Raw genomic sequence first — 26,489 nt, 5'->3', positions numbered from 1 at the left:
AGGATAAGCCTTCGGGCTCTACTAGAAAGCTACAAACTATACGCCCTCTTGGCAGCCCCGTCCTCTCCAATTCTTAATAGGTGACCGAACCAGCGAAGTCTGTGGGATTTTGTTTCGCCGATGATATTGGGTCTATTAAAATGTGTTTCAGGTATTTTCATTTAGATTTTAGTTAGTTTGTATAGATTTTATGTGGTAATAACATTGTGAAATCGCACTAATATCAAAACAAGTGAAAGAAAAGTACCTACCTAATCCTCCAGTAGGTATACCGCGGGAAAATAATCCAGATATCACATTGATTCCTACATGAAGAAGGTTTTGTTTATTTCTCAAAACAATTGGTTATGCAAATCTCGAGTAAAAATAATATTGATGAATGTATTAGACTTTGTCAAAGCTTTAAATAACACTTTTGCTCATGTTTAAAACGTGCCAGTTTTGCTAAATAATGATTTTTTAACTATAACAAGAAGTTAGTAGTATAATTAAGGGCAGTGTGGTTTCGATGACAATTCGTTTTCCTTGAAATTCGAATGAAAGTTTCAACGTAACAATGCTACAGAACGTTGGCACCTTGGTAATGGTCCATGGAATCTTATTCCTTTACCATTTTAAAAAGATAATTCTTCCTTGTCTAGTTATCTGTGGTGTGGTTGCCGACATGCTTCTGAAAGGAAACAATTTATTGGAGTTAATATCTTGAAACCGTGTTAAGTGGAGCTGATCTGAAACATCCTTCATCTCTGTCGGTCTAATTGAATATAGGTACTTAGTTGAGAGAAAGAGTGACCGTCGTGGTGTGTTTCGTCTTCCAGGCTTTAAGTTTAAAGTTATGAGTTAAGTTTATACAGGTAGGTATATAAATCACTACACCCTATAAAACAAAGTCCCCCGTCGCGTCTGTATCTTCGCGATAAACTAAAAAACTACTGAACGGATGTTTATGCGGTTTTCACTTATCAATTAAATACCTAGAGAGTGGTTCTTGAGGAAGGTTAAAGTGTATAATTACTACCCGTGCGAAACCGGGGCAGGTCGCTAGTTGTATGTGTATTAAATATTAAGTTAAACTTACTTCTCGGCACGCTCTTGAGTGTGGATTTTGATATACTATCACTATCCTCAGACTCTGAGCACACTTGAAAACTGGTTTCTGAAATTAAAATATCTCTTTAAGGCATATCAAGTCTGGCCGCTTTTTAAAGGTCACATTAGATTCAGTAAATATTTACTACGTTAGCGAGAAAAATGTGACTCATCCCACTAATAATATAAATATAAAAGTTTGTAAGTATGTCCAAAACAATATTTTCCCGTGATGTAAATAAATTATTCCTTCGTAAATGTGTGTAACTAGATTACAGATGTGCAAGTTGCGGAAAGTTTCCATAAAATTCTATAAACTCTCGGAAATTTCATGAAACTTTCACTAGGAAATCTAGGAAATTTAAATTTATAGCAAACCGCGTAAACGACACCAACGGTCAGTCGTCAATTAAATTACCCGCGCGCGCCTCTCGTGGCCAACTCCCGGCGCGCTATACGGAGTAGAGCGGAAGCTATAACTATCTATCTCGCTCTAACGTTAGACGTAGTGTTGTCGTCCCGCTCCCGCGGAACAGCATGGCGAGTGCGTTCTGTCTTGTCGATCGACACACTTGTATCGCGCTCTCGAAAACTTGTTAATTAATTAATGTAAAACTAATAGATTAAGTGATTATTGGGTTTAAAACCCCAAATTGTGTGTACGACTAACTTGTGAGTGTACGGATTATTGTATTTATTGTGTTGGTGATACAATAGACTGATTTTTAACCTACACGGCATTGTTATTTCGTCACCCCTGAGGAACCTCTCTCATAAATTTAAAATTGGAAAGTTTCAATTCTCACACAATAATGTAAGAAGTTTTCCGAATTTTTCCTACGTTAAATTTCCGAAACATTTCGCAATTTTGTAAAGTTTCCTTAGGCACATCAGTAAACTAGATAGGTACCTGACTGACCTGTGTCGAAACGGTGCTTGGGGCGGCCGGGCAGGTCCTGGTTGTCGACGTGCCCGAACGTACGGAAGCCCACCGCGAACTGCGCGTACGGACTGATCTCGTATAGCTCTGAAATATTGAAATAATTGTTAACCATCACTTAAACTAAGTTATAAGGCAGTCAACCATCACTTAAACTGCGCCATTACTTATAATAATTGTTGTTAACCATCACTCAATCATCACTTAAAATAATTGTTAACCATCACTTAAACTAAGTTATTAGGGTGTCAGAAATTATGCGAAATGGAACTCTATTAGTTTGAAATAAAGTTCAAAAACAAGTGGGAAATATATTCTCCTGTGCCTCATAAAGGGTTTTAATTTTTTTTACATAGTATAGCATAATTTCCCATTTGGTTCGACTTTCACTAGGTAGCTACTATACTTCGTTTTTTTTAGGATTAGAAATTTGGTAAACAATCTTGATGTGTCTTTTAATTGAAAAACACTTTTTAAAAATCAATAACTATTACTTATGAAAGCAGAAGACTATAAAAGATCGTATTAGATTCACAATTGTTACATATTTACCGTAATTTATTTTTAAAATGTGTTTTTCAATTAAAAGACACATCAAGATTGTTTTCTCCAATATGCTCGGAAATGTTCACCTTATTGTAGCAAAAATAGTACCGGAAGTACTTCTTTATTGTCAAACTCTAATTAAAAAAAATAAAACTATCGCTGTCCTGTTCTAGCGGACGGGAAGTAAAAAAACACTACAGTAATAACTTATTACTGTAGTGTTTTTTACTTTTTTTTAAATAAAAAACGCAAACAGCCAATTATTATAGCTGCGGGCCGCGTCTACACGACCCGATCAGCTATCATTTCAAGCTATAGGATAGAGTGAGATAGTAATATAAACGACCTTACATGTCTCGTTCTTACAAGACCGTTGTGCTCGTGTATGATCGTGCGAATACTGCTTAATAAAATCAAAGATTATTTTTATATTTTTTTAAGGATCTCATCCGTGTTCATAAAGCTTATATTGCACAATTTTATTATAGTTTGACATAGACAGAGAGAATCGTACTATCTTTGTCTTACACCAGTACTAGAACCCAAAAGAAAAGGATGAGTATAGTTTTTTTTGTTCTTATTTACTGACAATTTGGTTTGACCAACTATATTTTCAATGAACGAATATTGAATGGTACTGAATGGCAGAATAAGTTTGTGCCTTTAACTTTTAAAAATAAATTAAAACTTTTAAATTGTTTTTGACGTTTTTGATGTGAAGTTTCGATTTGAGTGATGCTCGATGCTTAAATAATTATTATTTTACTTTATTTCCTCGCATGTTTTGGAGAAAAGCACTATATATGCCTCGGCAGGAATAGCAATTCGTGGATTCGTCTTCTTTGTCGGACTCCGCTACGCGTCGTCCGCCAAAATCGAAACTCATCCACGAATTGCCCTTTCCCGGCCTCTGCAATAATGTACTATTACTAAATTTCTAATCCTAAAAAAAACGAAGTATAGCTAGCTTTCGCAAAAACGATTTTGTCAATACTTTTCTAAAGTTGCTATAATGTGTGAGGGATGAAACTGAGGTTGTTAGAAGGACGGCAAATTTTACCATGCTTGCTATTGTTCCTCATATGTATGGGCGCGCTGTAAATCCTGTTCTGCGCGTTGATGGCGTTCTCCTTGCTGGACAGGTTGCCGACGTTGGCCATGTTGGCGAGGTTGGTGTGCGACGTGTTGGCGGTCAGGTTGCCGCTCTCTGACTTGTTGTCCACGGTTATCGAGTCGCGGTACTCTGTTAGATTGCCGCTTCTAAAATTACGAAAAATTCATGTTGCAATATTTGCAAATAAATATACCTAGGTACTAGGCAAATCTTCGAAACAATATTTCTAAATAGGTAGGTACATCTGTACATCATTTGTTGGATTACATTCTCTTAAACATGTAAATAATGAAAGAAAAATTATGATATTAAAAATAAATAATCATCATTTGAGCCTTCAGTCGCTCACTGCTGAGCATATGCCTCTCTTCGTGTAGGTACACCACTTATCCCGGTCCTGGACTAGTCTAATCTTTCGAAAAATAAATATACCTATATAAATAAATATTTCTAATAATTGCTGGCAATTAGTGTGACCAACTTGTAAATAACCATAGGTACCTACCATCCTACATATTGAGTTTTCACTGAGTCACGTTCCAGGCAGATGATAATTCTTACCTTTGTCTCCTGACCAGTATATAAACACAGCTGAGAAGACAAATGAGCAGTAAAATCGAGCTGCAGATGATGACGATCATATTCAAGTCTAAAAATTCTGATGGCGGGCCGACTTCGCCTGAAAAAGAAGGAAATAATTTACATAATAATTATCTTACTATCACAGTCAGCTAAATAAATACGTATAGGTAACCAAGTACGCGACGGTTCTTAGGTACATAACGAAAAATTCGATTGTGAAAATCTGAAAGTTCGAAAAGGCCTCCAGAGCAAAGTCATCACTTACTGCCATCCTCATTCTTAGTAGCATAGGCGTATATCGTGGTGACGCTGCCAGCCTCGTTGGTGGCGGTGACGCGGACCTGGTACCAGGTGCCAGGCGTCAGGTCCCCGATGGCGAACGACCCGCTGCGCCCCGACTCGTACGAGCTCCACGATGAAAGGTCCGTGTAACTCTGAGGGGATCATTACGCAAGTATCATTGTGGGTAAACGGTGTGCGTTACCTTTTTTCTATGAGCATGGTCAAGCAGACGATTAAGAGTTATCTCTAAAGACATGCGATAAACGCAGCGCAGAACGCATGCGATCAACGGAACGCATTTAACGGTTATCACTTAAAACAACTGCGCGTTTTAACTGCTATGGATTACTACAACAATTCAGCTTCGCGATTCTACAAATAGATAAACGGGGATACACCTTTGAGCGGTTCAACCGTTTTCACTTTCCTCTTGCCGATGGCCTTGGGGGCCGATACCTATACTTGTTACCAACACATAAAGCGTTCCTTTTGTTTCCTGAATAGGTATTATGTAGCTAATTTAATTAGGTAGGTATACCAATATCAGAAACATTTAATTAATTTTATTTCTCTAAATCCTACCAAGTAAAAATTTAGTAGGTACGTAACAGGAAGGAAAGAGGAAGCCACCGAATAAGTTACGTCAACCGAAACATGATTGCGTGAATGGTTAGGGCAATTTATATATTTATAAAAGGATGCCAGTTACTACAACATTATTATACCTATCGTCGCTGTACTTACTCAACCTCATATCTGCAACAATCATTTGATGTAAATGTCGCTTTTCTTTCATTCGGAATACGGGTGTTTTTGTCATCAAATGAGTATTGCAGATACGAGGTTGAGTAAAAGTATAGCGGCGCTATGTTAGAAAACGTGTCTATCAAACGCCTTATTAGGTTAACTGGGAAATGTGGATAACGCTCAAGTATGGCTTGACTCACTAGCATGAGCTGGTGCTGGCACTAGTTCGTTTAGATTTGGATACGCTTTAGGCGTTGTTTCCCTGGCCGTAGTTATTGGCATACAAAAATAGCTTGTGAAAAATAAAAGTTTTCATTTTCATACAAAATGTATGGGAAAAGTTTTCCTCGATTTGTGGCTTTTCTAGCCGGATTTTTTTTTGGTTCCATACAAGATTTTGATCCTCAATAGGAATGGGATCGATTGGCATAAAAAAAAAGTTTGTCAAAAATGACCTTTTTCTCACACCCTGTATGTTTTTTCCAAAATCTGTAACCGGCAATTTCCTCCCGCGCGAGGGAAGGTCTTCTAAGACCAATTTCGCGTAGCTGTACGGGATCTGATAGCTGCCCTCACTGACCCAAAAAGAAAATCCACCCTGTGTATTCATAATTAATAATGTGAAAAACTTTTTCAATAAACCCAATCACAGTCTACCTGTGTCTGCGCGGTCCTCCAGGCGCGCGCGCCGAGCGGGCGGTGCTGCACCTCGAACGCGCGCAGCGGGCACGCGCCGTCGTCCCAGCCCGCGCGCTGCACGTACAGGTGCGTGCTGTTGCTCCACAACCACTCGCTGCTCGCCGGCGGGATCGGCACTGAGGACGACCACCGTTTCTGTTAGCTACAAGTGTGCAGATAACGATCTTACTCGACTCGGATAGGTTGCAAGGCAAGCCTCTGCACTGCCTGGATCATTGACGTATATATCTAAGGTCGGGCTAATGGGGCACTAAAAATGGTACTAGTTCAGAGGTGTTACTCACGAATTCCAGTCAATCGTACAGTCTAACGCAACTAGTTGCGACCAATAGCGCGCGTAATGCGAACTCGTCAACCAATCGCGCGCGTGATGCGAACTCATCAACCAATCGCGTTGTAGCGGTTTCACACCGCTGTACTGGCCCCTGTCATGCCTCATTATTATTGCCCGTAAAGCCAGTCCCTAGATATACAGGGTGGAAAGATAAGTCGGGCCCTGGAGGGAAACTACCTTAAATCCTTAAGCTGGCTCATTTTACTTAAAGGAGACATTCCTTTAAGTAAAATGAGACATAAGAAACAAAACTGCATTCAAAGTATTTTTCTTTTTTTCTTCAATTTGGCTTGTCTAAAAAAATCTTGAGTACAAAATATTAGATTTTATGGATATTTTGTACGACAGACGAGTGTAAGACCTAATGTTTCTTGGAGAAATGTTATCATTAACATTAACTGTATCGACTAGTAGAATAAAATTGCGAGTTTTTATTTTTTCGAATTTTTAGTCGGTTCGAGCCCCGGGCGAGGCAAGCGAGTTTTAGAAAATCTTTAGTAAAGTAAGTAAAGTAAAGTAAAGTAAAGCTTTATTTGCGTTAAATGTGGTTAACAAAAGGTCTTAAATATTACAAATTGCAAAGTATCACACATTTAGCTGAATTGCAGCATGCAAAATATACACCTTATATATATCTATAAAATCTCTTGCAATATGTACACAAGCTTATATACAATTAATATACCTATCTAAGAGTTGAGTGCAAGAAAAACATGAATTTAAATACATTAATAATTTGGCTATTATTAAATCTAAATTTATATAAATGATAGAAATAAAGCAATAATAAATAATATAGTATTTCTTGTAAGCAATTGAGCCATATTGACCACTAATTAATACTAAATGTCAGAATACGTAATGAATATGTCAATTTCTATGAGTTATTTTTATTAAAAAAATCATTTAATGAATAGTAACTTTCTTCAATTAACCATGTCTTAAGATTTATATAAAATTTATGTCCAACTAAACTAGTAATAGATTTCGGCACTATATTATAAATTTTGCTTAGCATATAATAGGAATTATTTTTAAATAGGCTCAAATTTGCTACTGGCATGTTCAAAGGTTTTTGTGTAATTGTTCGCTTATTATTATTGTCTTTAATCAGAAACAATTCCATGTGTTTTTTTACAAAAGTGCATGCCTCCAGAATGTATAAACATGTGAGCGTTAGAATCCTGTGTTGTTTAAATATAGGTCTACATGAGTCTAAAGGCTTTTATCCGAATATCGCTCTTATGCAGCGCTTTTGAGCTATGAAAACCTTTGATATGTCAGTTGAGTTGCCCCACAATACAATTCCATATCTGAGAGCAGAACACACGTATCCGTGATAAACTGACAGGGCAGTTTTATGTGATGTTACAAGTCTAATTTTTTTTACTGCAAATACAAATTTATTAATTTTGTTGCAGACTGCCTTAACTTGCTCTTTCCATTCGCAGTACTCGTCCACATAAAGACCCAAGAAATTTTGACACCCTACTTTCTCTATTGGTTTCCCATTACATTTTATATTAAGCTTTAGATCTTTCCCCTGCCTGGTATGAAAGTAAATATATTTAGTTTTATCAGTATTTAGAGTTAGGTTATTTCTTGTTAGCCATTCTAAGGTTTCTTCTGAAACGTTATTCACTATATCATTATAATTTTCTACATTTTGACTTTCTACTATGATGGTTGTGTCATCGGCAAACATAACTGTAGGATGTTGGATTGCACGAGGCAGATCATTTATGTAAATAATAAACAATAGGGGTCCTAAAATACTGCCCTGTGGTACTCCGACGTTATTTACTCTTTTTGCAGAAACAAAATCTTCCATTGTATTTGTTACTTCATTTAATTTGGTTATTTGTGTAACCTGTACACGGTTAGACAAGTAACACTTTATCCAATTCTCCGCCGGACCGCGAACACCATAACAATTCAACTTTTTTAAGAGTACATTGTGATCCACAAAATCAAATGGCTTTGAATGCAGTTTTGTTTCTTTTAAAAAATAAAGGAATGTCTCCTTTAAGTAAAATGAGCCAGCTTAAGGATTTAAGGTAGTTTCCCTCCAGGGCCCGACTTATCTTTCCACCCTGTATATGTCAATGGCCTGGATAGGTAAGACCGCGCCGCCGGCCACCTGCCACGAGACTTTGCCTATCATTGAAGTTAAAAGACAGTCGCTGGCTGTAATATGTAAAAAAAAAACTAAAAACGGACTCACCTCCCCCAAGGGTGCTCACGTCCAGATACGCCGGTTGGGATGTCCCCACTTTGTTAGTGGCCGTGATCCTGACGGAGTACTTAGTGCCACACTTGAGACCCGTCAATGTATGCTTCTGTACCGACAAATTGGGCCGTGCCGCCGGCCAGGCCTCTTGCCACGGCCCGTTGGCCACTTTCCAAGTTAGACTATAACCTGCGAAAAGAATATTAGAATAAGAAAAAGAAGAAGACTATAGTGATGTTTTCTATAGGTGCCTACAGTAAAAGTTACCCTGTGTAACCTAAAAAGAAGCCTGTAAATGGCCATACTAATATAGAGTGTAAATTAGCTTAAGAAAAACTCTGTATGGCTGTTGGTTTTCTCAAAAACTAAAGAATAAAACTAGTAGGCGTGTAGGTAGGTAGTACATAGTAGCCGAGTTGGGACATGAGCTCGTACGGTCGGCATCAAACATAACGTATAGTGACGGCCAAAATGGTGATGGAATATATAATTAGGTACATCCGTATTTCTATGGTAACCAAGGTGTATTACAATCAGCCGTCACTATTTTATGCTAACTGTACGTTCATATACATACCTACATAATACATATTTTGTCTAGATTTTTTCCCATTTGATCTAACAACATTTGCCGTTTCAACACTTTCTAATGTTCACTTCGTTAGCGATCATCATTTAGGTATGCGATGTAACCTATACATACAGTGCCGTGTGGTGCCGGCATCAGAAAAGAATAGCACCACCCCATCTCGTCCCGTGGGTGTCGTATAAGGCGACTAAGGGAAAACTGGCGACAGATATGCATATGAGCAAGGCTCGCCCGTATCCTTTTAGCGGGGTCCTTGCTCACAAGAGCTGTGCGCGCGCCACATCGAAAAAAAGAACCTATACATACAACACCAAGTGCCCATGCATACAAGTAACACTCGTACGTAACAACATAATCATTAACAATAAAGAACCCTTAACACTTACTAATCTTCTGGCTGGTCTTGTTGTGCGAGTAGTAGGGCTGCTCCCACTCCACGAGTATCGAGTGCTTGTGCGGCGTGGCGCGCAGCACCGGGGCCTCGGGCAGAGGCAGCACCACCACCGAGTACTCCACCGAGTCCGAGCCGTACAGGTTCTTCGCCAGGCAGGTGTAGTTGCCGCCGAGAGACGGGTCTATGTCTGACGAAACGAGATAAATGTTAAATAGCTTCTGGACTGACTTAAAATTCGGATAATTTTCGATATTTTTATTTCGCTAGGTATATTAATTGCATTATTCGAGCCACATAATATATAATTATTATTGTTATCCGTAGGGTCATAGGACTCATAGTCTCAAGTCTCGATAAAACGGGCTGTCATAGGTAACTGAATTTTGGTTAAGTATAGTATAAAATTTAAACAATTTTAAACTAAGTAAATGCCCTGGAGAATCGAGATAAGATACCCTTATACCTGTATCGCTGTGTCGATATTGTTCGTCTGTTAATAATCTTGTAATTTTTTTCAAATAAAATATCTATTACTAGGGAATTCCTAGTGGACAACTTGTCTTGTTGTCAAACAAAATGTTATTTATTACATATTTTACTACACGTAGACATGCGCAACAGCAGACAGGACGGTATTAATAATGTTAATTTCTTACTGTTGATGAGCAGGCTATCGTCATGGTTCCTGGTGAAGCGCGCGTGGTGCGTGATGATGTTGTGCTTGTGGTACCACACGGTGCCCGGCGGCGGCACGCCCACGCACTGGCACACCAGCAGCAGCGAGCTGCCCACTCCCACTGATATTAAACAGTTCTTACTGTTGATGAGCAGGCTATCGTCATGGTTCCTGGTGAAGCGCGGGTGGTGCGTGATGATGTTGTGCTTGTGGTACCACACGGTGCGCGGCGGCGGCACACCCACGCACTGGCACACCAGCAGCAGCGAGCTGCCCACTCCCACTGATATTAAACAGTTCTTACTGTTGATGAGCAGGCTATCGTCATGGTTCCTGGTGAAGCGCGGGTGGTGCGTGATGATGTTGTGCTTGTGGTACCACACGGTGCGCGGCGGCGGCACGCCCACGCACTGGCACACCAGCAGCAGCGAGCTGCCCACTCCCACTGATATTAAACAGTTCTTACTGTTGATGAGCAGGCTATCGTCATGGTTCCTGGTGAAGCGCGGGTGGTGCGTGATGATGTTGTGCTTGTGGTACCACACGGTGCGCGGCGGCGGCACGCCCACGCACTGGCACACCAGCAGCAGCGAGCTGCCCACTCCCACCGACACGGTGCCGCCGAGGGATGCCACGCCCGCTACCACTGAAAACACATCAAGATCTTACAAGCGTATTCTAATTTTAATAATAGGGTATGAATTCGATCTGGATTTGATATGGAAGTAACATCTCTTCAACCAAAAACGCCACTTTTGACACTGACCGATCCGATACATCTAATCCAGATCGAATTCATATCCTATAATTAAAATTAGATTACGCCTTACGAATCGTTCAGTATCTCGCAAATATATATTGAAAGTTGTCAGCTGCTCCGGTTCCACTCGTGCGATTTGAATAATATTATTACCATTGTGAGGGAGGGGGGGTTATATTATTACCAGTGGTTGTACTCTAGCTCAAGACGAAGTAGAAAGTTTTAGAGCGATGACGATTAAACTAACCTAATGGTACCCCAGTTAGATAACACGTTGCCAACAGTTCCCAGGTTACATACCCCTAGACGAGGGGGTGTGTGATACGCGGCGACAGGGCGCGCCCTCGCCGGCGCGGGTGGTGGCGGTGACCCACGCCTCGTAGCTGCGTCCCGCGGCCAGCTCCTTGACCTCGGCGCTGGTGCGGCCCTCCTCCACGCGGTAACTTTGAGGGGGGCCGTTGCTACAAGTGATTGCGTATGTCAACTGTCCTTTTATATTAAACTAGCGACCCGCCCCGGCTTCGCACTGGTTAACAAATTATACATAAATCTTCCTCTTGAATCACTCTATCTTTTAAAAAAACCGCATCAAAATTCGTTGCGTAGTTTTAAAGATCTAAGCATACATACAGACAGACAGACAGCGGGAAGCGACTTTGTTTTGTACTATGTAGTGATATGTGACGTCCCACGGGTAAAGGTACCTTATGGCCGTTGGCGCTTACGCTATTATTAATGCCGCTCCGCCGCCGCGCGCTATTATTATTGCGGCGCTATGCGACGTAAGCGCCAAGTGCCATAAGGTACCTTTTGCCGGTACTATATCACTGGGCCATAACCACTAATGATGATGATGATGATGAATGAGTCTGCGAGTGAGTTTTGATTTGATAGTTAGGTACTATCTAAACTTTGCGTTACATGAACTCTTTGGTGGTTAAGTAGATAAAGTTGTTATCAGAAACTTTAGTGTGATTAATAATAAAATAATAGGTACAATTTTAAAATAAAATTCAAGGTGTACCATGGTATTGTCCATTGTACGTATATAATATATAAAATATCTTACCTGGAAGTGGGTTTGACGTAAACTGTATAATATAGCAGTATTCCATTGGAATGTTCCGGTCTCTTCCAACTGACGAGCAGGGAGGAGCCCGACAGCACTAGTACTTTGATGTCAGCTGGCGGGTCGGGCACTGGAAGAAAACTGAACATCAGCTTGCTTTAATAATAATAAGGCAAATGAAAAAGGCTGACTTTGACGCTTGCTCACACTGATCGGTGACGGCGAAATGCACTTGGAGTCATGTTAAGGTCGTATCATAACCAAATCAAACCTTAAAAATGTAGGTAACATAAAAAACATCTGTAGTCTCAGTGAGAGCGGGGCACGTTCCCGAGTGCTTACGGTAGGAAAGATGTACCTAGGTGCCAAAGCAAGATCATTTAGGGATACTAATAAAGTGCTAACATAGCTACACTACACAAGTACTTACCATCCTGTAAAGTAGCACAAACGATCGGGTAGGAGAAAGGTCCTGCCCCGTAGTTGGAGAAACCGGCCACTTTGACGGTATAGTTGGAGTACTTGAGCAGGCCCTGCAGGTATATCTCTGTGTGGAGCGACGTTTGGTTATGCCATGCGTCTTCTGAAAATTATTATACGTTCTCTGTTAAATGTCTGTATTTGATACTCATTTGGTATGAATAAAAAGGGTAAGTACAGGGTACTAAGTGTCTGGTATATGGTCTGTAATAGACGAGACAATTAACATTGGTGAGCTAGGCTAGATACCTACATTATATTTTACTTACTTACAAAATTATGCGTAAAATGATATGATATATCTAACTAATGCGTGGTATCATAATCATAAGTGACGTGCTATATACAGGATGATTCAGGAGACGTAAGCAGGATCAAACCTACGCATACAGTAAGTTATAAACAAGTGTTTCGTACCAGTATGCGAGATTAACTTTAATTTATTTTATTCTGTTTAAAAAATAAGTTTTAATTTATTTACGACATTTATGGTGACCCTCTTTGTTTTATCCATAACAAGTGCCAAATTGAATGTCATTCTGTCTGGTTACTTTTGAAAAATCGTATCTCACTCAAGTGTGACATTTATTTTCTTCATACTCAAAGTGCTGTCATAACGGTTAAAAAGGTTTTATCTTTGTTAATTAAATGTTGTAGGGTATCCATGATTGTAGATAATTAAATTTGTCCTTACCAAAAAGTATAACATGAAAAAGCGTGATTGTTTTACTTAAATATTATGGTGAACGATTCTTTTACATTTACTGATTGTCTTGGCTTAGTCCTGCTCACGTCTCAAGAATCACCCTGTATATATCAGAACTAAGTACGTCCGTATTAATACGTGTGGTAATTAAGTATGTACAGTGGTCGTACCCTCTGCCGCGTAGAGCACAGAGTAACCGACGAGCGAGCTGGCGCCGGCCTGCAGGGGTTGCCAACCCACACGCAGTGACGTCGGCGACACCGCCGTGCATTCCACAGCCAGCGGCGCTTGCTCCGGCGCTACAACATGCAAACATACCACCTTCCATTTCTTGTACCCTTAGCAATGAGAATAAACACTCAATGTGTTCAAGTTTTTTTTTATTTGACCCAATTTACAGCGTTATCAAAAACAATTGGAACCCAATGATATTATATAACCATATATAGGTTATACTCATACTTGAGGAGCACAAAAAATACTTCCATATTTATTTCTGTGCCTATGAAGAAATCTCTTAGGTATTTTTGATTAATTTTCTCATTCCATCCATCTTTGTCACACTCGTTGTTAAACATAAGGTCGACCCTTTCTCTTTCGGTGTGCTGCACATTCCTCGCTTGTCCAGCCGCGACTAAAGGAAACTTGTCCAATTTGTCACAAGTTCAGCGCTTCAATTTTGGAACGCCTATAACCTATCTTGAGTTATAAGTAAATCATTGTTGGAACCATTATAATCTTTGGGGTTTTAAGCTCACTTAGAAACATTACTGGGTTTTACCTCCTTCCCTGGTATCTTGAAATACGGGTATTGAAAAAGGTCCTGATCCCGCACTGGTGAAGGCTGCTATTGACACGGCATACCTGGTAAAATAATGATACACATATGTAATAAGCCAGTGTATTTCTGTATTTTGGAGTTATAGAACATTATTACTTATTACCTAGTGTTCTTTAAGAGTCCACTTAGTAAAGTTTCTTGTTTTCCTGATTGATGTAAAACCTTGACTGTCCGTGACTCATTGATGTCCGATACTGAAAAGAACGCAGGAAGCATTAAATAAATCAATATGACGAAGAGAGCGTGCAGTACACAAATCCCTTACTGTGAAGTGTCCGTTCCAAGTTTAATATGTCGAATTAGGCCACAAGATCCACAAGAGGACCTCCCACCGCGCACGGGCTTTAAATCTAGACATACAATGACATAATTAATTCAGAGCATGGCCTCTATCATCCGGTGTAAAGAATTGGACGATTGTTGAACAAGATGTTAAGTAAAAAACCAAAAGGCATCCTCAATTAGGTCTAATTCTAAAACGCCTCCATATATGAGACTATTATTTGTAAATATGATGCCAAGTGGCACGATGGTTTCTCACCTGAGCTGCCCTGCGGCACCGCCTTGACGTGATACCCCACTATAAGCCCGTGGTGGGTCTCCTTCAGCGGAGGCATCCAGGAAGCTCGCAGCTCTCCGGGATTATCAGTCTGTTCTGCTTGCACGTTGTTCGGGGGTGAGGATGGAGCTGAATATTTAAGAAAATACTTAGGGCTCATTTAGATTTTAGACGGTGCGAGAACTCGCATGCGAGTTTCATTATATTGCGTTATTTGATCGGTCGGCTGAATTGTTGTAACCTCAATGGTCCGCAATGTAACTAAAATCGCACGCACACACATACATATACCACAAGGTGAAAAAGTGCAAATTGCACTTTCGTTAGTAATACTAATAATACTTTACGCACGGTTTTTTATGCAATAACGAATGCGTATTAGGTCCTAGCTATGTATGACAATTATAGATACACCACCCGTCTTTTTCTAAATGTATTAATAAGAGAGGGATGGGGGTAGTCGCTAGTCGCGGGCGAGATACTGTCACAAGTATTGATATACTTACTAGGAGGTCCCAACCCTTTCTCAATTTGTTACACAATAATCACTGTGACCAATAAACGATTTTTTCATTTTTCATTTTCATTTTTTCATACTGTCGCGCCCCTCCTGCGCCCTACTGGTTTTTAAATATGGAGAGGGCCGGGCCTATAAACGTGACAGTCGACGGTTTACCCTCTTCGTGTGTGGTGAAGTGCACGGGGGCGGTGAACAGACTGACGCCGACTTGGTTGCCGGTGGCCACTCGGACGCCGTACGCAGTGGCCGGCCTCAGGTTCTGCAGCTCCAAGCTTTGCCGGAGATCTGTGTCTTTTCTGAAAACAAGTATACGCGAAGTTGGTTATTTAAGTAAGGTACGTGATACTATATTTATGGCTCACATTTGTATTATTTACGAAGACCAGTGACCTTCATTTAGAAGAGAGTAAATAAGAGTTTTATTATAAAGTAAGCAATTGACAACCAGAGTCACCACATAATGTAGGAAGTCGTGTAGCTCTAGCACCAATTAGTCTTAGTTTGAAGATTACCTTACCTAGAGACGTTGATGGTGACCGCGTGCTCCCAAACATTGTAGTGCTGCGGCACATGTTGTACGGAGTAGTACTGTGCGTGTGACGTCCGCGGGTCGCGCCACGACACGAGCGCGACGCGCGACGAGACAGACTCCACGCGGAGGTCGGACGGCGGCGTGGGAGGCTCTGTGGGTGTGGTTACAAATATAATCCTGGAAATCAAGCCTGTAACTAGTTCTATGTATAGTCAAGAGCGTCGTCAGCCGATGGAGCAGAGGGGGGAAGTTGATATCGCCGATGGCCTAATGGAGGGGAGGAGAGGGATATTGTGTATGTAATATTCGGTCTCCAGAGATGCAGCTAACCCCTCTACCCTTCTCCCCTGGCGACTTTACTAATACAAACAGTCACATAGGGCGAAAGTTTTAGATTCAAAAATATGACACGGGGGCTCATAAATTAAGTCATTTCAAATTAGGGGGGCGGGTCTGGACATCGAATGATGGTAGCTTGACGTAGGAGAAAACGGGGTCATTCGAAATCGTCAAAAATCAAAAATCGTCAAAAATAGATGACGTATTATTTATGGACAGCCCCACGGCTATGAAGTGGATATGAGAGTGATGTCAAAATGTTTAACCTTTTCAAAAACTAAATAAAGTGTACTACTTAGTACCTAGTAGAGTAACCGCGTAATGAGGTACTTAGGTACATTTGGATTGTAAAGTTACATACTCGTCGTATCTATTTACAAAAGTATGAGTAATGAAAATTAAACAATTTATCATTGAGTTATGCCCCTACAGCTTAAGTGAATATTATAATATATACTGTTAGTTAATAAGTATATAAGTAAATATGTAGCTACACCCACTGGGTAAAATTGTATTGATTCTCACTGTATTGCCTAACATCGGTTGGTAGGTAACTAGGTGACCTACCTAAAATGGTGAGATGTACAGCGAAGCTTGCAGCGCCGAAGGGGTTGCTCGCTCGACACTGGTACAGGCCGCCGTCCATCGCCTCGGAATATTGGATACTGATTGTGCTAACAATGCCCAGTGTGGTTTTGGTCTCAGTCAGTTTTGACCTGGAAAATACATTCATAGGGCTCAACCGTTGACTGCTATAGTTATTGGTCACTACGTAGCAATTCAGTCACCTTACCTGGATTTATTGCAAGAGGTACCTAATACTTATAAATGGATCTATTACAATATTCAATGCAGGCTAGCACAGGCTAAAATTACACAGTGCAACGTTATACAATATTACGTTACCTATAACCCCTTTCGGCCAAAACTCGCAAAGAACGTTCAGGAAAACAGAAAAAAAAATCGTCTGTTTTTACAAGCTTTTATTTTACTTGCAATGTTTGTATGTATTGTACAATGTATGTATATTCGGGTCAAATCTTGCAAGCTAAATTAACCCGTGGAGCGCCCTAACAAGACACGTGTGCTAGTAACTAGTATAGGAGTTCCATACTACGGTAATTCTGGGGCGCTCCAGGGGTTAAACATAATATAAGTTGGGTGACAATGTAATATTATGGTACCATTGCTGATCTGATGATGGACGCAAGAGGTGGCCATAAGAACTAGGGGATTTTTCATTACTTTTCTTAACAGACGGTGGTACCTGTGATGTCTAAAATCGATGACATTCCCGTTGTGGGTCCAGGTAACCCTGATTGGGTCATCGCCGAGTGGTTTGCATGCCAAATTTACCGGGTGCCCTAACCGTGACGTCACGTTGGCTGTCGATGATTCAAAGTGAACGGGTTCTGTAAAATTAAAATTAAGGTTTCACTAACACGTGTTTTGTGGAAGATGGTTCGTAAACCTATAGGTAGTCGTAAGTATTTACCTACCAACTGTAGAGCAGGGATGTTACAGAGCTCCGTTTCCGTTTCCGTTAAGTCGGAACTTTCGTTTGGTATTACACATCCGTTTCTGTTCCGGTTCCGTTACTTTTGAAACGGAAGTTATATCGGATGTCAGATGTCAATGCTTAGCGTGGCACCGGGACATGAGCGGTGTACATCAAAAACAAACAGGTTTATACCAGTCATTCGCTCATAGCCCCGCTTGCCACGTGCTGCAGTAATTAGATGTTCTGGTTTATCCATGTTTTCGAATTTAAAGTACCTATTCGTATGTGTTGTGTTGTGTATTGTATACCTACTGATAGTACTGACTCAGGCTCCGGTTCTGGTTCCGGTTCCGTTTTCGGTTGCGATTCCGTTTCTGGTTCCGATAAACTAAATTTAAAACATCTGGTTCCGCTTTCGGTTCCGATAAAACCACATCCGTTACATCCCTGCTGTAGAGTACAGGCGTAAAAGATTATTTTATGGATAGGTAAATTTAAAAAATCACTTATCGCTAATTAGCGCAAGTCTACAGATAGATATGTACCTACAGCGCGCTGCAAAATTGCATTGAAAAACTATGAATGGAATTCATTCATATTTATAGGTGGCCATACACTTTTGTAGCTCGCGTAATACAGTCATGCTCCGTGATTGTTACGCCATTTAGGATTCTAGCTAAATTGGACATTCCATAGGGTAAGTATGGAACAACCAATTTAGCTAGGACCCTAAAGGGCGTAACAATCCCGTTTGGTGCGATTGCCCTTTATTATTAATTGATATCTAACTATTAACACTCATCCACCCGTGAGTTATAAATATAGGCCTAGCAATGAGTTAAAATTTACTACCGACTAACTACTACAATTTACTATTTGACGGCCGGTCTGGCCTAGTGGGTAGTGACCCTGCCTGCTAAGCCGATGGTCCTGGGTTCCCGAATCCCGGTAAGGGCATTTATTTGTGTGATGAACACTAATATTTGTTCCGGAGTCATGGATGTTTTCTATGTATATAAGTATGTATTTATCTATACAGTGTGGAAAGATAAGTCGGGCCCTGGAGGGAAACTACCTTAAATCCTTAAGCTGGGTCATTTTACTTAATGGAGACATTCCTTTATTTTTAAAAAGAAACAAAACTGCATTCAAAGTATTTTTCCATTTTTCTTCAATTTGGCTTGTCTAAAAGAATCTTGAGTACTAAATATTACATTTTATGGATATTTTGTACGACAGACGAGTTTAAGACCTAATGTTTCTTGGAGAAATGTTTTCATTAACATTAACTGTATCGACTAGTAGAATAAAATTGCGAGTTTTTATTTTTTGGAATTTTTAGTTGGTTCGAGTCCCGGGCGAGGCAAGCGAGTTTTAGAAAATCTTTGAATGCAGTTTTGTTTCTTTTTAAAAATAAAGGAATGTCTCCTTTAAGTAAAATGAGCCAGCTTAAGGATTTAAGGTAGTTTCCCTCCAGGGCCCGACTTATCTTTCCACACTGTATAAGTATGTATATCGTCGCCTAGCATCCATAGTACAAGCTTTGCTTATTTTGGGGCTAGGTTGTTTTTGTAGGGCTGTGTAAGATATCCCCCAATTTTTTTTATTTAGTTATTATATTTATTTACTGAGTGGTGACTTACTGTTGACACTCATCCACACAGACTTGCTGAGAGGCTGCCCCACGCCGTTTTCGACGTTACACGAGTAGAGGCCCTCGTCAGCCAAGGACACCTCCTCTATCACGAGGGTCCCGTTGGGCAGGCTGAGGATCCCGCCGCCGGCGAGCTCGAGGACTGGCTGCCACGTGCCAAGAAGAGCTGGGAACATTAATATATGCTAATAACAAAACTTCCGTGAGACACAGACATATTATTATTATTATTATTATTATTTATTTATTAAAAACGGGTCACTCACGTATTTTAAGTCGAAAAACCGTGATTGTGGTTGGTCAGTGCCTACAAGCTGGAAAACTGTTTTGGGTACTACGTCGGTGGACAGTGTGGACGAACCATTAGCGAGTGACGTAGTGAGTGTTGTGTGCAACCCGTCGTTTGACAATAATGCCATAAATGAGGGTAGTTTCTCGCCCCCCCTGCCGCCGCCGGCGCCTGCGCCGAGTCATCGGGCGCGGAGAGCTGCGGCCCGCAGTCTGCGCCGGTCCGTCACCGTAAACCCAAGCTCCTGATGATACTACTCGGTACGGAGTGAAACATGTCGAGCGTTTTTCGACTTAAAATACGTGAGTGACCCGTTTTTAATATATTTAATATTAATATATACTTTTATCAGTAAACAAAATTTATTGCAAAAACTTAAATATAAATACAAACTAAAAATATAAAAAATAACTACTTACTAAAACCCGTCTCGGGCTGTCCCTGACGCAAAGGTGCCCATCACGCTCGCTGCGTTGCCGCGTTTTATCAGTTCTATTTTTTAATTTTAATCAAATAGTAACACATACCTAATATATGAAGCAGTGACGTATGTTAAAAGATAATTGACTGTATGAAATTGGGTAAACCAACGGTAGTGAAAATATGAACTCCTCGCCAATTCATCATCAATCACAAACTTCCCTATCATCAGCTTATTATCATTCGCGGTTATAAAAATGAAAGTTAGTCTTTAAAAACCGCAAAAAAAGAATGCATATTAGAGCAGAAGCAAATCGTATAATATAAATCGAAGATCCCAAGGTGCCCAAAAATATCTGAACAAGCACTCTAGCGCCTTGACAATTTTATTAGTCTTGTTCAGATAGCTATTTGTAAGCTCCGATATATCTGATGGCGACTGTATGTACCTACTTAAGTTTTACAAGAAAAAAAGCGTGTAGTACGTGAGACTCGCAAGAAAACCATCATCATCATCATAACTTAAGACTTTGCTCTTGTTGGTGGAGTAATCGCCAGTCATTTCTTTCTTGTGCCAGTCTTTTCCGTGCGTCCTCATATTACGACGCATTCTTTTTTATTTGGCTGAGATAAGTTATTCTAGGTTTCCCTTCTTCTCTTGTCTTTTCAATCCTGCCTTCCAAGATGTTTAGGAAAAAGTCGTCATGCCGTATCAGGTGTCCTACCATCATGCCTCATCTATATCTTATTGTATTTAGTAAGCATCGCTTTTCTCCTATCATACTCAGGATTTCTCCATTCGTCTTCCTTTCAGTCCAGCTGATCCTTTCCATACCATCAGTCAGTGTGAAAAAAAAATACGTACCGTCCTTCTTCATCCAGTGCACCTGAGGCTGCGGGTAGCCGCTGGCGCTGCACGAGACGGCTCCCCTCCGGCCCAGGAGGAGCGACGAGTTGGACGGCTCTTCCAGCCATTTTGGGGCCACTGGAAATGGAATAGATAGGTCCTACTCGTAAATACGTCTGTGACTGACGAATTCCGAATTTAATCAATCTACTTAAGTATTTCTAAAAAGGAGTTTTTTTAACATCACCTATTCGGAAAAATGTTCTTCTTACCTGCTATTTTAAGAGGGATCAAAATAACACTTTTATAGTCCAGTACACTATTGTTATGTTTTTTGAATAATATTTAGGTTATATATAGCTTAAATATTATTTTTAAATTTTGCATGGGTGATGTGATGTGAAAAGCAGTACCTATGTGTCACATTGTAGCAAAATTATTTCTAACTTGGGCGTAAACACACTTGAATCCCTCACTGCTACGTTCAGGATTCTATTTTAGAATTCCTCGTTACTCTTGGGATTCTATTATAGAATCCTTCGCTTCGTTTAGGATTCAATATACGCCCTCGCCGTAAATATGTCATTTTGCTTCTTTTTGACACAATCGAGTACTATATATTTGACTTCTGGTTCTTAAGATTCAAAACTTACCTTTAATATAAAGTTCCGTAGATCTGTTAACCTTAGCGACGTGGTTAGAGGCGACACAGGTGTACACTCCACAGTGTTCTAGAGATACCTTCTTGATTACCAAGGCACTGAAGAGCTCAGAACTTCGTTCTACTACCTAAAATGTTATCTAACTGATTAATCGTTTTTGGAATGAAGTAAAATGAAAAACGAATACATACTTATAGTTAAGGTTTTTATTGAACGACACACACGTATCGTGATATAAATATGTACTCTGCACCATGTGTGTCTACAACTTTCACTTTAATAGCGACCGCGCAGACAGAGAACGGTCTGGAGTTTCTAAGTTCTGCGTTCAGAGTTTGTTTTGTAAGGGTACTACAGGTTACGGTAGCGTAGCACTCTTCACTATGTATTAGGTTTCGGAGTTTTCAATAGCTCGGTAACACTAAAGTGAGCTACAAAAACTCCTCAGAAACCTGCACATCACACAAGTGTGATGGTTCACAGGTCTGTAAACTGTAAATAGAGCAAATTTCGAACTTTAAAAAATTGTTATTGATATGCGCATTTTCTTTTCATAGCGCTACCGGGAAAAATATGCTACAAGGTACAACAACGCTACCAGCGTAGCTTAGCAGTGAACAAGTAGAACGTGGCTATCTGCCACCTTGGAACCTAAGGTCTTATTGGGATTAGTCCGGTTTCTTCACGATGTTTTCCTTCACCCAAAAGCAACTGGTAAATATCAAATGATATGTCGTACATAAGTTCCGAAAAACTCATTAGTACGAGCCGGAGTTTGAACTCGCGACCTCCGGATTAAAATAAAAGTCGCACGCTCTTACCGCTATGCAACCAGCGCTTTAAAAAAATTACCGTTAAACACGCTAGAAGATATCCCGGTATCGTTTGGATCAAATAAGTAGAGGTATACAAAAAAATCTAGTGCATATCGAGCTCGTAACTAGAAAGTAGAGGTATAGGTAGGTTAGAGCAATAAGCTTAAATTATTAAAAATGTTACATTACCTTTAAACCACTGGGTATCCTCTTTCCATCTTTTAACCATTCAAAGTGTATTGGTAGGTCACCACTCCTGACATTGCAATACACATTAACAATCTGGCCCTCCTGTAAATTATTCCCTAGTAGCAAATCGTCTAGCACCGGAGCTTCGATGACTTGTATTTCGAAAGCTCTCCGAGCCATCTCTCCAGAAGGACTGGTGACTATGCAAGTGAACACGGCGCCATTTTCCTCTTTGGAAACCTCTGTGAGGGTTAAAACTCCGTTAATGTTAACTGTTGGCGCGTTTCTTTTTCGTTTCCGGTCGCGTTTGTATCGCGAGTGAAATGGGTTGGAATTGATTGTCTTGCCCTTGTACTCCCAGTCGATTTTACTGTAAAATTATTACCTATAATTTGTAAGGTGTTATTTTTACCGCCTTCTTACTAATATAACGTATTAACGGTTACAATATTAATAGTTTCAATAATAAAATCTCAAACAGCATCAATATAGTAGCGACGGGTGAATCAACGCGCCAAATGTTTCTGCCACCCTGGAATACTTTTCCCAACAAATCTCTATGTTTCGCGTTCAAAAGTATCTCTAAAAGTCTACACATAGAGACATGAGACATAACTCTTTTTGTTAAGATATAAGAGAAAGGTAGATTACTTTTGACGCGTAGTCTGATCTGCTACTTTTGATCCTGGCTGTAGTACCTACAATATAAAAAAGCCACACCTTACCTGATAGGATATCCGTAAAAAGGACACCTCAAGTTGATTGATTCACCGCTCTGAACTTTGATCGGAGGTAGGACTCTTATGTACGGAGGACCTGTAAAAAGATAACATTATATTGATTAACTTTATTACTTTTAGAAGTTGTAAAAAGCGCTTTATAAATGTGTGGTGAATCGGTGATCACGAGTCTGTGTAGAAGAGTGTGGGGTGACCCAAACAGGGGTCAGATCTTACCGTAAACGTCCAGTCGGTTCTCGTGGATGGCGGAATGGTCGCCCTCCGAAGCGATGCAGGAGTACAGCCCGCCGTCCTCCACGCGCACCCGTGTTATGTTCAACTGGGCAACCACCGAGTTGTCGGAGGTCATCAGCTGACCTAGTGAATACCTGGAAGGTTAAACGTATGGTACATAATAGCCTGAGATAGGCCAGCTGACTTACGATGAGAATAGTTATTTTCGATACAAGTGCGAAAAAGAGGAAATTCGAAACGAGTGGCGATAAATTAAAACACGACCGAAGGGAGTGTTTTAAATCGACACGAGTTGCGAATTACCTATTCGCACGTGTATCGAACAACGTTTTACAGTACATATGGCACTTTAAAGTTTCGACATACGCACGAAAAGTGCTATTTTACGCACTAGTGCGGAAAAGTAGTCCCATATATGTACTGTAAAAGTATATTTTGATAGAATGTGACTTGAATTAGATTACCTACTTGGATAGCAGTCTTATAGTAAGCAAATGTAAGTATTTTTGTAAGGGATAAGTTCGCCTTTGTACTGCCTATCCTGTGCCATATACTTGTGTTCTATGTTTTGTATTTGTAATAAAGAGTTTATACATACATACATATACTTACATTACAACTAAATGTATATAATACATTATTATTGATCAGCGAATAATAGGATGATTCACACTAGAACGGTCCGGGTCCTGAGGGCCTACCGCGAACCACGTTCGACGTGTTACCTCCCTGTCACACTTACGTACGAATTTACAAGTGCGACAGAGAGGCAAAACGTCGAACGTGGTTCGCGGTAGGCGCTCTGGCCTGGCCGAGGCTTCCGTCTCTTCGTTTTGTATGACGGTTGATTGGTGATGATTTCTATAGAAAACTGAACGCCTGGGCTCGCACTCGGACCCGGACCGTTCCAGCGTGAGTTTCATAATGGCCTCTCGAAACGTCACGTTGTTGATGAAATTATAAATCGCATGGCATTTGTTGCAAGGTCTATAGAAGCCTTAAGCAGTGCCGGCCCGAGTCCTTGATCAGGATAGAGCGAAATCGGGTTTTGGCGCCTAGAGCGAGTTTTCAAGCGCCCCTCGCCCCACTCGCGTCTTTTAAATTTTTTTTTTCTCTTTTGCCATTTTGGCGCCCCCCTTGCCATCCGGCGCCTAGAGCGGCCGCTCCACTCGCTCTACCCTAGATTCGGCCCTGGCCTTAAGTGACGACAGTGCCTAATTAAAGCTCAATATTATAGTGTTTAAGTAATCACCTATAATATTTATTTACTCTTTATTTGAAGAGAGTTAGATAGTATTTGTCAGGGAACCTCTACCTAATCTTACCTCGCATCAGTGGTGACTACGACCCCATCTCGCTCCCAGGTGAATTGAGGCGGTCTGTCTCCTGTGGCTGAGCATTGCATGCTGATCTGGAGTTAATAAAAAAAAAATTTTTTATAGGTAGTTAATCAAATCTTGATATAAACTTTCACGATTTTTACGTATTTGTGATACCAAACTTCACTAATAGCGGTCGAGTCGTAGCCGAGTGGTTCAGGCATCCGACTTTCAGTCGTGTGTTCGAATCCTGGATTGGACCAATTAGCTTTTCGGTACTTATGTAGGGAATACAATTTGCTATTTACCACTAACTTTGCGGTACCTAAATAACAAACATGACAACCGCGAACAAGTTAAAACATCTATGTGAAGTCCCCAACCCGCTTTGGGCCAGCGTGGGGAGTATAGTATAGCCCAATCTCTCGTGCATGAGAGGTCTGTCTGTGCCCAACAGTGGGATGTTTGTGTATAGGCTGAATTTAATTATGTATAGGTACTTACATCACCGCCAGGAGTGACAGTTCTCTCTGTGAAATGTTGTGTGATGATCACCTGACCATCAGATAGACTGCGGTAAACTCGTTTTCTTCTGTCAAGACCTGAAACAATATTATAATGTACATTTTAAAATTTTACTCATAATGACCAGTAGGTTAGAATTTTTAAAGAAAATGGTTAAATGTCAGCTCAAAACGTCTACGTAAAGAGGCATCGTAACAAGTAGAAAATCTACGGTTCGATCTTTGAAATTATGCTGCTGAATTCTTTTTTTTTTAATACGGAGGAAGCAAACAGCTATATAAGGTCACAAGCGCGTTGGCGATTTTATAATAAATAAAATAAAAAAAAACACACTGGGAGGAAATACAAAAATCTACTCGCCAACCACAGATTCGAAGACGAATAGGCAAACCGGACAAGAACTCTGCCGTATTCGAACTTCAAGATATTCACAAGATACGACACGTACTAGATTTGTACTAGATCCATTCTAGATACGTTATACTATCAACGTTATCTATCGTTAGATTTCAACTAGTTCTCTTTTGCAGCGCAATTCGGGCAACCAATGTCAATTTTACGTTAGATAGAGTTAGATATCTGAATTGGATCTCTAAGTTATATCCTGTGGAAATCGTTCAAGAGTATCTCCAGAATCGTGCAAATGTCAAATTTGACAGGTTAGATCTTAAACATATCGTTATCGTATCTTGGTGATGTCTAAAAGATATCTAATAGATGTCTATTTCAAAATCCGAATCGGCACTGTCAATGATTAGATAATGCAAAACAAAATGTAAATTCCTTTGATTGCCAACCCTGCACAGCAGCACGGAACAGACAACCCTAGCATCGCTGACCAATCACAGGCAGCAGGTGGCAATCAAACGCGTAATTGCAGTTTGCGGCGATGCTAGCTTTATTGGGTTAAGAGCCCATCTTGCAGCCGGCGCGTCGCATCCAGTCTGTTTCAATCGCATTTATGTTAAGTAGTTATGTGCGAATAGACGCACTTTGGTCGTATCCTCGTAGATAATCAAATAGCTTCAGTCGAGCAGGTTGCAGTGGTACAAGGTACAACCAGTACCTAGTAATATAAAATATTTTTGTTTTATTTGCAGTGGGTTGGCAGAGTGCTGAAGCCATGTGGGCGTCGGGACTGTCGGGTATCTTAAATTAGCAAAACCAAACCCCTATCCGTTAGGCTTAGGTAAATTCTTGTAGTGTGACTAGGATCGATATAATACTTACAACACCTATCTAACAACTATGTAGGTACCTACTCGT

General features: G+C 40.4%; 1 protein-coding gene across 1 annotated transcript; it reads right to left on the bottom strand.

The window, feature by feature from the left end:
• Nucleotides 1-494: 494 nt before the first annotated feature.
• LOC134656338 (cell adhesion molecule Dscam2-like) lies at nucleotides 495-25,304 on the bottom strand (the record flags this gene model as incomplete). The annotated part of the gene is made up of 29 exons (XM_063511859.1): nucleotides 495-670; nucleotides 1,079-1,156; nucleotides 2,009-2,116; nucleotides 3,636-3,835; nucleotides 4,251-4,368; nucleotides 4,537-4,705; nucleotides 5,958-6,115; nucleotides 8,558-8,752; nucleotides 9,539-9,733; nucleotides 10,689-10,868; nucleotides 11,283-11,443; nucleotides 12,052-12,181; nucleotides 12,482-12,634; nucleotides 13,408-13,536; nucleotides 14,019-14,101; nucleotides 14,182-14,272; nucleotides 14,620-14,766; nucleotides 15,314-15,453; nucleotides 15,675-15,840; nucleotides 16,596-16,744; nucleotides 17,296-17,440; nucleotides 19,173-19,349; nucleotides 20,758-20,877; nucleotides 21,393-21,528; nucleotides 22,406-22,775; nucleotides 23,131-23,221; nucleotides 23,362-23,513; nucleotides 24,705-24,790; nucleotides 25,203-25,304. Coding segments are annotated over 29 exons (4,158 nt in total), but the record flags the coding sequence as incomplete, so codon positions are not given.
• Nucleotides 25,305-26,489: the final 1,185 nt, after the last annotated feature.

Source organism: Cydia amplana, chromosome 2, assembly GCF_948474715.1.
Source record: "Cydia amplana chromosome 2, ilCydAmpl1.1, whole genome shotgun sequence".
Lineage (NCBI taxonomy): Eukaryota > Metazoa > Arthropoda > Insecta > Lepidoptera > Tortricidae > Cydia > Cydia amplana.
The sequence above is the reverse complement of the archived record's forward strand: the minus strand, read 5'-3'. Positions and strand labels throughout refer to the sequence as shown.